This window comes from Magallana gigas, chromosome 1, assembly GCF_963853765.1.
Source record: "Magallana gigas chromosome 1, xbMagGiga1.1, whole genome shotgun sequence".
NCBI classification, from domain to species: domain Eukaryota; kingdom Metazoa; phylum Mollusca; class Bivalvia; order Ostreida; family Ostreidae; genus Magallana; species Magallana gigas.
In genome coordinates, this window is record NC_088853.1 from 11,415,888 (window position 1) to 11,429,813 (window position 13,926).

Below are 13,926 nucleotides of genomic sequence, written 5' to 3' on the forward strand. Positions count from 1 at the left end.
TGCAACAAAATTTGACTTATGTTTTCCATCATCGAGCATTTTCGCAGTTTTTATCGGCTTTTTCACGAGTAAGATCCATTCTGTTTTTACTTTTCGTTGCGCCGTGACGTCCGGCGACGTCAAAGTTTTTAGTCAATTTTAAAGAGGACTGTATGTCTTTAGTAACTGATATCTGTTCTACATATCTACATATCTCATCATTATTTGGAATATAGAATATCATGACTATTTTTGATTTTAAATTTCAATATTAGTTGGATTTAAGCCCAATTTATGGAGATATTACTTCCAACATAATATGATTTATTGATGACACAGCACAAAGTTTGACCGTGCGCCGCGACCTCATTTTTGCAGGATCAGATTCTATATAATTCTTAGAAATAAAGGAATATATGAATTTTGTTTTAATTCAAATTGTTTCAAATTGTTTGAAACAATTGCTAAGTAATGCCTACTGAATTTAGTAATAAAATGACGTTAGCTTACATAGCTAAGTCTTCGTAATTTTTGATTGACCCTTGTTTGTTCCTATGCTGCCTAAAACTCACAACCAATGATTTATGCTCGCTGCTAACAATAAGAAAACACACCACAAAACTGTTCAATGTAACTCAAGGCTTTAAAAATAAACAGCTGCTTTTAGTATCAGTGATCATGTCTTTGTTTTTAAAATAAATGATAAACAACTTCTTTACTTGCTTTTAGGAAGAGTTTATGTTCTCTTGTCAAACTGTTTCCCAGTTCATTGAACAGCATCCAGATGAAGTTTACATCAATTACAACCATACTTTAGTGGGTGAAAATATTTATGCCAACACGTGATGACAGTTATAATTTTTTTCTTTTTTCTTTTAGCATTTACAAATTAAGTCATTGGTTGTATATATTATTTATTTATAAATTGGTATATTATTTATTATTTCTAATGTTATTTTTCTCTTGTATAATAATATGGTCCATCCGCTGATTGTTTACCATTTTGTAGTGGGAGAACCACCATACTTAACACTTAACGCTTGTTATTACGATCAAATGTACTGGTACATGTAGTGAATGAATACCATGTCATTTATATTATGTACATCTAACTTATTATCAGTTCGCTTTAAAAGCAATGCTATATTAAACACTACGTTTTTTTTATAATTTACAAACATGTCATACTTTCCTCTTTGATTCTGTTAGGTGCCATTTTCCCGAAAGCATGGGAGGATTATTATAATCGTTTATCATAGCAAAAATGCTTAGCTACTAAACAAATAAATATAGAGCATATACGGGATCGAATCGTTTAATCAGCCAGAAAGAGTAGTCGCCATTTTAAACTTGTTTTCACGAAGAAAAAAAAAACATAATTTTACCCTACGAAAGCCCAATGTTTACTGAAAGTGGTTCTAGTTATTATCATAATAACGTTTTGTTCCTACCATTTTAAAAGGACAAGTTTTTTTGTTTAAAACTTATTTTATGTCTGCATTAGAGTAACCGCTTACAAATTTGTTATTTCAGTGCTTGTGATATGGTATCCGCAAACTGTAAATACATTTTATCTGATAAGTAATGATTGTTAAATTAATTTAAAAATAACTTTCATTTTCGATTTACAAGCCCAAAATAGTAAAACTGAGACAAGACGCAGGACACAATCTGGTGGATCCAAGTCAGTGTAAGTTTAAGTGCAGATTGATACTTGCAATGAAAGGAAACATAGATAACGAGGCAGGACAGCGTTAATAGTTTTACTAAAAATAAAACTTAAATTTCACACACATATGAAGTAAGTGTTACAGTGTTGTCGGATGCAGAATAAGTAAAGGCAGTTGGTGAATCTGATTTAAACCAAAGCAAATTAGCAATGGGAACATTTCCATTTTCGACACTTGAAGGCAGGTAAGGTAGTGGGTTTCCATCATCTCCGACCCAAGGCGAGGATATACTTGCTCTGGAGCCTTGTATGAATGTCCCAGGTGGAACTATGCCCTCATTCTCTGTTAGAAAAGAATGTATACATACGTTACAACAATGATTCTGTAGTAACGCCTATGCCAGGGGGAATCTTTGCTATTCAGCCAACTGAGATATGACTGAATGGCAGAGCTATGTCATTCAATCACATTTCCAGACCATTCAGTTAACATTCAGTAGACAGTATGGCCCAGATTTACTCTGAGTATATTTAGACAACATTAATCTTCTAAAAAAAAGCTCTCTTATATCGTAATAATGATTAAATTTTAAAGCTTAACAATGATGGTATAATTTGTTTTAAATATGACAGAATCTTGCTTTCAAAATATTATCTTAAAAAAGAGTTATATCCAATTCCTAATCTGTTTTTTTTATTTATCCCCCTTGGAACCATTTTAACAGGAGCCTGGACTTTGAGTAGTTGTGTCAGACAGCATTGTAGGCCTGTAATTCGTATTTGTTTGAAATCTACATTCTCTTGTGAGTATTCTTATTGTAACGATTATAGCAAGTTTATAGTTAAAAGATAAATGTTTACATGCGTAAGTTTAACCGCCACAAGTTTATCTTCTTTTTGAATGATCCCTATATATTTTCAAATTGTTGGTAATAGTGTATACAAATTTTTACTTTTTTTTAAATGTGGCCCTGGACATTGAATATCGAAATGCTCACATAAAGAAACATATCGCAGAAACTTTTTATACTTGTAGTAGTTGTTTACTATCACGTTTCGAGTTGTCCAGGCGCTATGTTATGCTCTGAACGAATTTTTTTTAATTACGCTCACGCTTATCTACGACTGTTATTATGTGTTTGATTTGTCTACTTGCTTCGACGAACATAGCTACACTGAAACATGCTTCCGTTCGGGAGGTGTGACACAACCATTTGTTAAAACAAGCGTACTTTATAAGATAATATTTGTCTTCAGCTTAAGAAACAAAGAAAAGATGGAAGGCCAAAAAACTGCCTGTCTGCAACTACGCTTGTATTTCTATAACAACACCTAGTCCATCTAACTTTATAATGTTACTTGGTAAACATGTAAATATAATTTGATATGTAGCTACATCAACTCCTTCTTGTACATATTTTGTTATTACATGTAATTCAATGATATCTTTGAAAATGTGAATGGTATTAATTGAAACCTACATAATTTATGCAAAAATTAAGACAAATTTAATGGTTCATTTGATGATGACCTATCTTTTTTCACTCCAAATAAAAAGGATTTTCTGAAAGTCTCGTACCCGTATGCTTTTGGGTATTTTTACATAGATAGGAAACAAAAGAGGTCCGTGCAGATAGACCGCAAAGATATTTATATATAAAAGACATTTTTTGCACGCTTTCGATTAATTAACATGTACAGCAAGAAATCATATTGACGCAAGCGTCAAATGGGCCGCAAAAATATAAATGTTGTATGCATCATCATTGGTTAACATAAAAAAAAACACAACAAAGAAGAAAATAACGAGTTGGATGTACTAATTTTTATGCTAAATTTTAGTATATTTTCAGCAACACGTTTTGAAGTTTAACATTTTACTACAATTATTAAGAATCGAGTTCGTTACTGTAAGCATTTCTAACGGTCATTGTATGATCATTGCCATAGTATATAGTAATATAATTTATATAAAACTTCATTTCATTCAGGTCTCTAGTATATCAGATCTTTAGAATGTTCCGTATACCGATCCCGATTTGAAAGAAAAACCCCGAAATTTCCGGAATAGATTATAGTCTCGATAAAAACGTATATAACACGACATACTTTAAATTTACGAACAAAACAAAAAAATGTTCAATATTTTTAATAACATAAAACATATTTCTTAATTCCAATTTACCATTAAATAATAAAAATAAGCATCATGATAGTATCAGTTCTGTAAACAAAAAGCTACCCCGCAGAAACGCAGTTACAATATTTAAATGTATATCAGATAACGGACCGCTTCTGGCGGCCCGTAAAAAGACGTGAGGCAATGAGATTTAGCAATAAAAGACTTATAATTAATAACATACGGATAAGTGCAGTGAGCGCTTTTGCCTCTGCTTCAGAGTTGATCAGCTGCAGTCTCCCTCCATCACTGGCACACCCTTGTATCGCCTCGGTCTTCGTCACTAAAGTAGTGCCGCCCTTTACCAAGCGATAACACCCAAACAATGGATCCGCCGTGTACCCCGGAGCTGTACACGAGTCTAAATTAGAATGTACAGAGAAAGGATTTATTTTATTTTCGTATGTTTTGATCGTATTATTTTTATATGTGTGCTATTTTTACCAGTGATACTGTCAACTGCCAACAATTTTAAGTGTACGGAAGAAAATCTGACCTTGCACTGGCTGATTTCTGGGGAAGTTGATAACAAGGACAGCGGTCGTCAGCAGGGCAAGTTCAGTGTAACTAAAGTCGTAACTTTCAGCTGAATACAACACACATGTACATCCATACATATACTGCATTAGAACAGTGTTTGTTGGATATATTGTATAGCTTAATACCTCTGGACTGTGAAATAATATTAACACTACGAAAGACAGTGAGGAAAAGATCAGATCAGAGAGAGAGAGAGAGAAAGAGAGAGAGAGAGAGAGAGAGAGAGGATTTGTTTGAGGCATACTCACACACTGAGGCGGCCAGAGCAGTCCCCACCAACACACTGCTCAGCAGTATACGGTTGTTTGTCGTCACTGCGGCAGTTGTTATCACCATGTTGATTACAACGATGTATAACAGGAACAATTTCATCATCATTTTACAGCGCTGTATATACATCTGAAGGTAAATTACATGTTGTTTAGTAGGCTGTTCAAAGAATAACTTTCGATATTTTAAAGCAAGCGTAAAAACATTCATTTTTGATTAAAAATTTGAGGTTTTGAAAGCAAAAATAAACTTAAAAATCTTAATTAAATGCAGCAGAAGGGCTGAACTTCATGAATTTTCTAAGAATTTTATCAGAAGATACAGATATGATATTTATCAATATCTTATTTAAGCATCTTATTTAAAACGAATCTATGTTTAACGGATTTTAGAAAAACCTTTACACTGTATATGTGTGTAATCCTAGGCTTCTAAAACACTATCTTTGTTCATTTTTGTGGATTTAATAAAGTGTTTGTATCTAGGGATTTTTTCGTGCTAAACTACAAAACAATCTGAAGTCAATTAGTACATGAGCATTATATAAATCTTGACGTCATATGAAAAATACACTGTAGTTAGTGTAACATCATAATATTTATATTCCAAATATTTTTTGCATGTAAAGTGTGTGAAAATATACTGCAGTTATATGACCGTAACACACACATGGTACTCAAAGGATAGAATGACTAGTTTAATTATAACGTCACTAACGTTGAACGCTGTAAAATGCAACGTCACAAACGTGAATCAAAGTGAATGAAAGTTCTCTCCATTAATTTGAACTTACCCTTAGGATGAAACAGATATTTTGACGTATAAATCACATTTGCAGACAAGGCAAGAAGTTAAAAACAATTAAATATAACTGCAGCGGTGAGTGCAGCAAGAACTTTAAAAAAATGTAAATATAACTGCAGCCGTGAGTGTAAACAAATTTTTTTAACGCGCTAGTGCGCGATACTCAATTTGTATGCATACACCGCTGCAGAAATGAGATTTTATATCTTTCAAGAAATAATGATCTAATGCTTAAATATATCTCAGTTATATCAATATGCTGGCCGCAAAAACTTACTTTTTAATAGACGTCGAAGCCCTTTCACTTTCATTTTAAAGGAGTCACTGAGTGCTCTTCTTATTGACAACACGTATGAATAAAAGCTATAAAAATTATACCCTTATCTAAGAACTAAAACAATATTCCTATATGGAGGAAAAATGAACCGTTTCACTCGCAAGGACATCACTGGGATCCATGTAGAATTTCGAATTTCTACTAACTTCAGTTTAGTGTTTATTGTAAGAGATGTTAGATGAGTAATGAATATGATATTCCTATTTACTGGCTATTAGGACGATATCTAATCGAGGGGGGCAATAAACTTGTCATTGTTTACCTAATCAGTAAACGGGTACTTAATTATACAGAAGCAAAACTTTATTTGTCTGCATTGCAAAATTTCTTGAAGATAAACAAATCAGAGGTATCGGAATTGAATTTGATGTTGCCATTAGATTAAGTTAGAGATGTTCCGAGTTTAAAAAGGAGGGAAATCGAATGCCGCCGATGAATAGTTTCGATGAATATCAAAGGATGAATCTCTGCCATTCAGTCAACTGAATGGTCTGGAAAGGTGACTGAATGGCACACATATGCCATTCAGTCACATTTCAGTTACCTTTCAGTCACCTATCAGTTGACTGATTGGCAGAGTTTCATCCTGTGTATTCACCATGTCAGAAAGCAAGGAAACTTTGTCACGGTTAGATAGAAGCTTTTTTATTCGTTGTGATTTTTCATAAAAAATATTCACAGTGGTATAATAAAATCTAAGATATATTGTGCCGTATTTCTAAACACCAAAGATGCTTTACCTACTTTCAATTTTAAACATCATAAGGAGGTTTAATGTCAAATCATAATCTGAAATACTCGTACCTTGGTAAATTCATGAGCAGAATTCAAATTATTCCTCAAAACCAGTAAATAACATAAAATCGTTACATAAATATAACATAAATAATATAAAACATTGACCATTTAACTAACATACATTCTTTGTGTTCTGGCAACCAACATCCTCAAAAAGAAATAATGTATGCTTTTGTGTATTGTATTTTTTAGGTGTAAGATACAGTAAATGTTCTCCATAGTTTTGCCCTTGCAAGCTAGTAAGCCATTTGTGGTTGAAAACCTTTCGCTAAGAAAAAACCCACCAAAATATGTGCAGATCCTGAAAAAAAATCTAACGGGGATAGAGTCCGAGAGATATTTAAGTTTGCCGGTTGGAGGGGGAGGGGATCCGAAGCATATCTTCGACAAGTCTACAATGTAAATTTACACAATTTGAATTTTCAAGGAGGAGGGGGAGGCAAATCAACCGGCGCATGCACTAAACTCCATGCAAAAAAGTATCGACTAAGGTACACATACATTAAGAAATACGCTAACTTGCTGAGAAGTTAACTTTGCCGGATATCCTATCTACAAATTATAATATGATGACAGGTTTGATAAATCGCATATAAAGAATGTCATCAATATACGCAACTCGTTAACTTGTGAGAAAGTAACATTGAGTGAGATACATTACACGGTCAGCATTTATCAATGAATTGGATTTTAAAAAGGCATTAGAAATTTTTTATAAAAAAGTAACATCAAGTGTAAAGAGATCTTACCCTTAACTTTGGACAAGATCACACCAGGCAATCATCCAAAAAAAGGTATTCAACAGAAAACTGACCTGACTTATATAGTTTACGACAGAGTTCCTAAGACGTGTTAACCCTGAGGTCTTACGGGCATACGTATTCGGCACTGATCGGATTTATTTGCCAAGAGACATCTGGTTATATTAACTGTCTTGTAACGAAATATAACATCCTCTACTTATTCACACATGAAGTACATGTATATGTATACCGATATTTTGAAAGTCATGCCCACAGGAAATATGGTGGGAGGGTGGGACTCTTGATAAAACTGTAAAACTTTCTTTTTTTCTTCAAAAAATTTGTATTTCCTTTTTGACTATTTGTTGCAAGTTATAGTTCTACATATTGCAGATGCAATTGTAAACAAAATCATAAATGTACTATTTAAGGACGTTGTTTTTGGGTGTCTTTTTGCGTAGAAACAACAATAGCAAACCTCCTTATTTTTTGTTATTTTATGCTATTTTAACTATTGCTAGTTTAATTGAAAAGGTTTTTAAAAATCTTTCCTTTGGTTCATTTTAGGGTCCATCGGAAAAATACACAATTACTATAAGAATATATAGGGAATTGTCATTTTCCGCAAGTAGCTTAAACACTTCGAAGCAAATTGAAATATACTGCAAAAGCGAGTTTCTTTAAACATAATTAAAAACTGTGTTATTATCTGGGTTTTTTTTTTAACTTTTGATGTAAAAATACTAAATGTTACCGTCTTGTTTTTAGTGGGAGTCGTCTCAAAATATCAACATGCACCCAATGTTGCTATACTTTAGGAATATTACAAATGAAGAGTGGTACTGTTGATTCTCGTTCCAATTTAAGAAAAATAACCCTGTGTATAGGATTATTCTGAATGTAAAGGCGTATATATCTATTTTTTTCTTAAATAGTACTTCTCATAAACAAATTCTACATAGATTCATTTCATCATAAAGTAATTAATGCACAATGGCAAAGCTCAACTACTGATCAACAGAAAATTCGTTTAAACAATATTTTTATTATCAAAAATCTTAATATTTTTATCTGTATTTTGTTTACTGGGATTTATTATTTGGTACAATTTTTTTTATAAAAAGTATAAATACACCGATTTACTATAAAACGCTTTAACATATTAAAAAAAATATATTTAATGGTCTACTAAATTCTTCTCGATTTATTTAATTTAACAAAAAAAAATTATTAACCTATGAGGCAGTCAACATTTTTCTTCGTTTTCTTTAATGAGAAAAAGAAATGTTTATAAAGATAAAATGATTTTTTTAATTTGTTTTTTTTTGTTTTGTTTTGTTTTGTTTTTTTTTTTTTTGTTTTGTTTTTTTTTTGGGGGGGGGGGTGGTTGGTATTTGCTCTTTTCTCTTTATGGTTATTTTTGTAGCAAGTAGCACTACTTCATTTCACTTACATTTTCTAAAGATTCGTTGTGTATGTAAAATTGCAACGTAAACGCATCTTGCACTGATTTTTTTTATTAACTTGCGTAAGAACAAGTGTTAATCGGATCAAAATATGCCTCGGGGCATAGATGCTACCGACTGACGGCTCGTTCACATAATTATAAACACTATTTAAAAATACTGACCTACGTAGTTCTCAGTGATTAAAAACTATCGTATAAGGTAATATTTCTTGAACCAATCTTAACTTGTCTATTTTTTAGACTATTATTTAGTGAATTTGCTGCAAATAATGTTTTTCTACTGATAAACATCACATGCATTTAGTAGACTGAAAATTAAAATATGTTTAACACTTCTATTTATATTTCAAAAGATAACCAAAATTGGGTCCTCAATATAAAATGTGCACGTTAGCTCCGCAAAAAACATAAGGCTATCAAAACCTTTCAAATTACAAAACTTTTACCTTTAATTGGCCTTAAATCACTCACCTGTACTTGTTCTCATAAAAAAGGCCAGACAAATTTAAGTACTGGTAAATGTACCATGTAAATGTACCATGTAAATGTACCATCTAAATGTACCATGTAAATGTACCATGTAAATGTACCATGTAAATGTACCATGTAAATGTACCATGTAAATGTACCATGTAAAAAAATCTAATTTACATAAAGAATGAGCCAGCGCTGAATCCGCCTTTGTATGCCGCTTTGCGTTGAAATACATTACAAAAAAAAGTCTTGATACCCCTTTTTTCCTACCCAGAAAACACGTCCATATCTGTTAGTCAAATTAACTTCAACCATAAATTAAATTCAGTATCATACGAGAAGCGCCGCGAACGCTATTGCCTCTGCTGCCTGAGTATCCGGGGGTTGTACATGATTCTGAATTAAAATATACAGAGAAAGAAGTCATTTTGTAGTTTGTATATTGGGATGGTATTTCTTTATTTTATTTTTTATATATGAACTATTGAAAATGTCATTAGGACTGCCTGTATGCCAAGAATTTTAAATATAAGTAAAAACATATAAAGAAAGTTTAGTATTCTTGATGACAGATTATATACACTGGAGTAGAAAACATGGAATACGAGAAAATGTTACTCTTACCTTGGACGGGCTGATTCCTGGGGAAGTTAACAACAAGGACAGGGGTCGTCAGCAGGACAAGGTCCGTGTAACTGGAGTCGTAACTTCAAGCTGAATACAACATACATACATTTACTGTTTTAGGACAGCTGAATAGCATTGTAGAAATGTGGTAAAAGCTACGTATCTATAGATACTAAGTACAAATACCCAAAATAGTTATAAATAGAGAGAGAGAGAGAGAGAGAGAGAGAGAGAGAGAGAGAGAGAGAGAGAGAGAGTAGTTTGTCTGTGGTACACATACACACTGAGGGGGCCAATGCGGTTGTTTGTCGTCACTGCGGCAGTTATTATTACCATGTTGATGACAACGATGTATAACAGGACGAATTTTATCATCATTTTACATCCGTAGGTACAATATGTAAATTACATGTTGTTAATTATGCCAAATGAAGAAAAAATTCAGCATTTTGAAGCAATCGTAAAATCAGTGAAACGTAAGAAAATTTGCAGGCATTAAAACATCAATGACTCATGTTAATTCATTACACATGTCACAGACGTAATATTCATTGACAAAGCAATGCCAGACGAACATATTAAACAGGTATATTGATAAACTAGGTCTTTTGCTCGGAATGAATGAAAATCGATTTAAACCTTTACAAGTGTTTTACATATGTACACACAAGCATTATCGCCTCAACGATAATCACCGAGACTTCAGAATTACACGAAGTGTATTCAAAATGTGCCTCTTAAATTATCTTAAATTATCAAAGAAGCGGGACGCTTTATATTGCATTTTTGTGTTAGAGTTATTGCCCTTTGATTAATTGATTTTTGATGATGTAATGAATGTTCCCAAAATTGTCTAATCTATGAAATGATCTTTGATTACAATGAAAATAATCAATGTAAATAAAGTGTTGTACAGAAGTAGTATGGGATTAGGTCGGATTTATTATCAATTATTAGATACTATAAATTATTCTAGGCCGAGAGTAAGTCGCAACAGGGAGGTATCCTATACCACCTTACCACATTCTGACAGGAAATCATTTTCCGGTTGAATGCACACAATACACATCATTCGCGGCGGTCAAGACGGCCGGCCTGGTCAAGGGACCATATTAAGTCCGTGTACTAACGTGAGCGATAGTGATGGAACTTGTGGCTATTCATTGTTGCTTACATTCACGGTATTGCATATTATGTAAAGTATGGACCGTAATCATTGCTTGCACATGCAAGGAAATATATAAACTAAACAAACTGAATAATTGGCATACACTTCATAGGCGTTGAAACCAGGTGTTATGGGGGGGGGGGGGGGGGGTGAACTATGGCATAATTAGTTCTAATGTGTAAATAGTTCTACAATGGAAATTAATAAATTTTGAGTTTTCCAGCCATGAGGAGTGGAGGGGCACTTCGTTCATGCAAACATGTATAAGTAACACGCTGGCTTGCTTCATAGTTTGTTTGCAAAATATCTCAAATGCTGATTATTATATGTTGAATTAAGATGAATAAATCACATATACAAAATATAATATATCTATATATAGCCATAAAAATACAGTGTCAAAAAACAAATTTTTAAAAACACAGAAACTCTATATAATCAAAGTACTGAAAGTACTGTTAGACGGCGGGACTGTTTAAAAGATGGTATGATAATTATTGTTGTCGAAAAGCCAAAGCCAGTATCTCATACATGAACTAATACTTCACGCTTACTCGCACAACTGTTCATGAGTTTCCTACATGGATAATTCTGTGGAAATAGTAGTTATAATCACAATCTACATTTTAAATGGTGTGTCTCTTTATCGTCATCTTTTGGGGAAAACCCATAGATTTATCACAGTAGCCTTTGTAATATAGAAGTCTCTATCAATATGTTTGTACTTATATGTTTGTATCTCTATCAGTTGACATTAAAACTCCGTTTTCGGTAAAACATGTACTACATGTATGTATTTTGATTGCCCAAGAATGACTCATTAAATATGTGGGCTACCAACATATTGAATGAATAAATCAAATCCAAAGCGATTTCATCATGGAACGCCCAAAATATTTGATTGTATAAAGAAGGGGGATTTTGGTTTTTTCCCTTTTGACCTTTGGGTTGACCCCGCAAAGGGGAACAACTTTTGAAAAGGGTGGATTGGAATATTGTGCTTTAAAGATATTGTAGATTTCTCAAAGTAACGAGAAAAATAATGCTTTGGTATGATAAAATACTTAACAGGTTTTTACTCACTATTTTGGCCTACATATAGTAAGTTACTTTCCTTCTCGACAGTATTTTCCCTCAATTTCTTCACGGGGAAAAGTTGCAGTATCGTGGACCATTACACTTGCTTTTCTCTTCATAGTCAGTTAAGGATATGTGAACCTGACAAAAACAAGTTCATTGCGCAACGCGAACTGTCGTCTGGCCATGAGCTGTCGTATTTCAGCTGCGACGGTTTATTTGCTTAATTTAAGGTTTAAAACAGTGATGTAAAATGTGTAAGTTTATGAATTTGCATAAAATATCATTTATATCAACATTTACATCAACAAGTTACTTTTTAAATCATTTACAAACTTAAAGTTAACTACATACTTGCGCCGATTTCCGGTAATTTCCCATATCTTGATGTAGACAACAAGTCGGAATGACAAAAACTGATGGATATTATTAGTGTATGACAAATATTTGCGAACACAAACTGATGTCGGGTGTCATGAAAAGGGAATGGAAAAAAGGACGAGACCATACACCAGTTCTCTGTGATCTAAACCTGCCATTTGCAAGCAGTAAGCATGGTAGGTGTCTTATCATGACATGTGCTATTGTATTATATAAACGTTACAGATTATTATGCTCGTATATTATCCACGTGAAAACAATATCGCCTAGCCTATATGCAGAGTAGCTACACAATAATCCTAATTTGTTCAAACATAAAAATTATTCATTGTTAATTCAGTCAGTGTTTGTAATTAAAATAATCTCAATTTTAGTTCGAATTTTCTCAAATGAAATTAACCATGATAAATGGTAAGGTTAACCGCATAAAGGGCCCTGAGCTAACTCTAGCATATGACAAGCTTATTTACCACCATTTACTCACAAAATGATTTTTAGTGTAACACTTTCATGCACATTAGCTTGAACAGTATATTTGTAAGGAAATAGGTTATATGTTTGTATTGATGATTTTTTTCTTTTATTCACTATCAATAACTGATAATGTTGATTCTCTGTACTGTGAAAACATTTGAACAGCTGACTGATATTCAACTTTATTGAACTGTAAAAATCAAAGTACAGTTGAAAGAAAAATTAGTATATCATGGTTTATCGGTTGATAGAATTGCTCACATCATGTTTAGATTTCAAGTGATGTGTTCATTATTGTTACAAATTCTTAATTTTTCCCATTATTAATTTAAATTAATCCCCGTGTGGAACAGACGACATCTAATTGGTAACCTGGTGAGCATTGCAACACATATATTGTGCATTTATATCAAGTTATAATAATAAAATGCTTTAAAATTGAAATAAAGTCAGTACAATGCGAAAATTCTTTAGCTTCTTTTTTTTTACAATGAATTTAACATACATGTATTAGTCATGATGCCTTTGTAAAAGACCAGGTTGTAAGCTTGTAGTGGTGCCAATTGATGCGAGGCATAGACTATTCATATCACACGAATAATAATACATGCTGGATCAAGATGCTGTCCAAATCACTTACATAGAAACATTGAGGATGTGAACGTGACTTCAACAAATAACACGCAGCTGATCAGATTTTTACGCTCAGAGGTATTGCGAAATGAGACAGAAAGACTTAATTTTGAAAGCCAGAGTCACCTCCAAGACAAAGATTATATCGATCTTCTCGGCATTTCAAAGGCAGCTTATGATGACATGCTGAAGCATGTAGAGGGTAGGGTGAAACCAACTCCATCAAGGACAGTGAGGACAAGTTTGGCTATATTTCTGATGGAGCTGAGAAAAGAGGAGTCAAACAGAATATTGTCTAATTTGTT

At 32.9% G+C, this 13,926-nt stretch overlaps 1 protein-coding gene across 3 annotated transcripts; it reads right to left on the reverse strand.

Moving 5' to 3' along the window:
• Positions 1 to 1,728: 1,728 nt before the first annotated feature.
• Positions 1,729 to 10,038, reverse strand: LOC105341260 (uncharacterized). Of its 3 annotated transcripts, none has more exons than XM_066082854.1 (5): positions 9,886 to 10,038; positions 4,616 to 4,766; positions 4,324 to 4,413; positions 4,012 to 4,188; positions 1,729 to 1,991 (listed from the first exon to the last, which is right to left on the reverse strand). In XM_066082854.1, exons 2-5 carry the CDS (start codon positions 4,764 to 4,766, stop codon positions 1,759 to 1,761), a joined length of 651 nt encoding a protein of 216 aa, XP_065938926.1. In that variant the 5' UTR covers positions 9,886 to 10,038; the 3' UTR covers positions 1,729 to 1,758. The 3 variants fall into 3 exon arrangements, with proteins under 3 accessions (XP_065938926.1, XP_011445993.3, XP_065938930.1); XM_011447691.4 differs by lacking the exon at positions 9,886 to 10,038 and adding an exon at positions 7,326 to 7,447; XM_066082858.1 differs by lacking the exon at positions 9,886 to 10,038 and adding an exon at positions 5,431 to 5,538.
• Between the last annotated feature and the right edge of the window lie 3,888 nt (positions 10,039 to 13,926).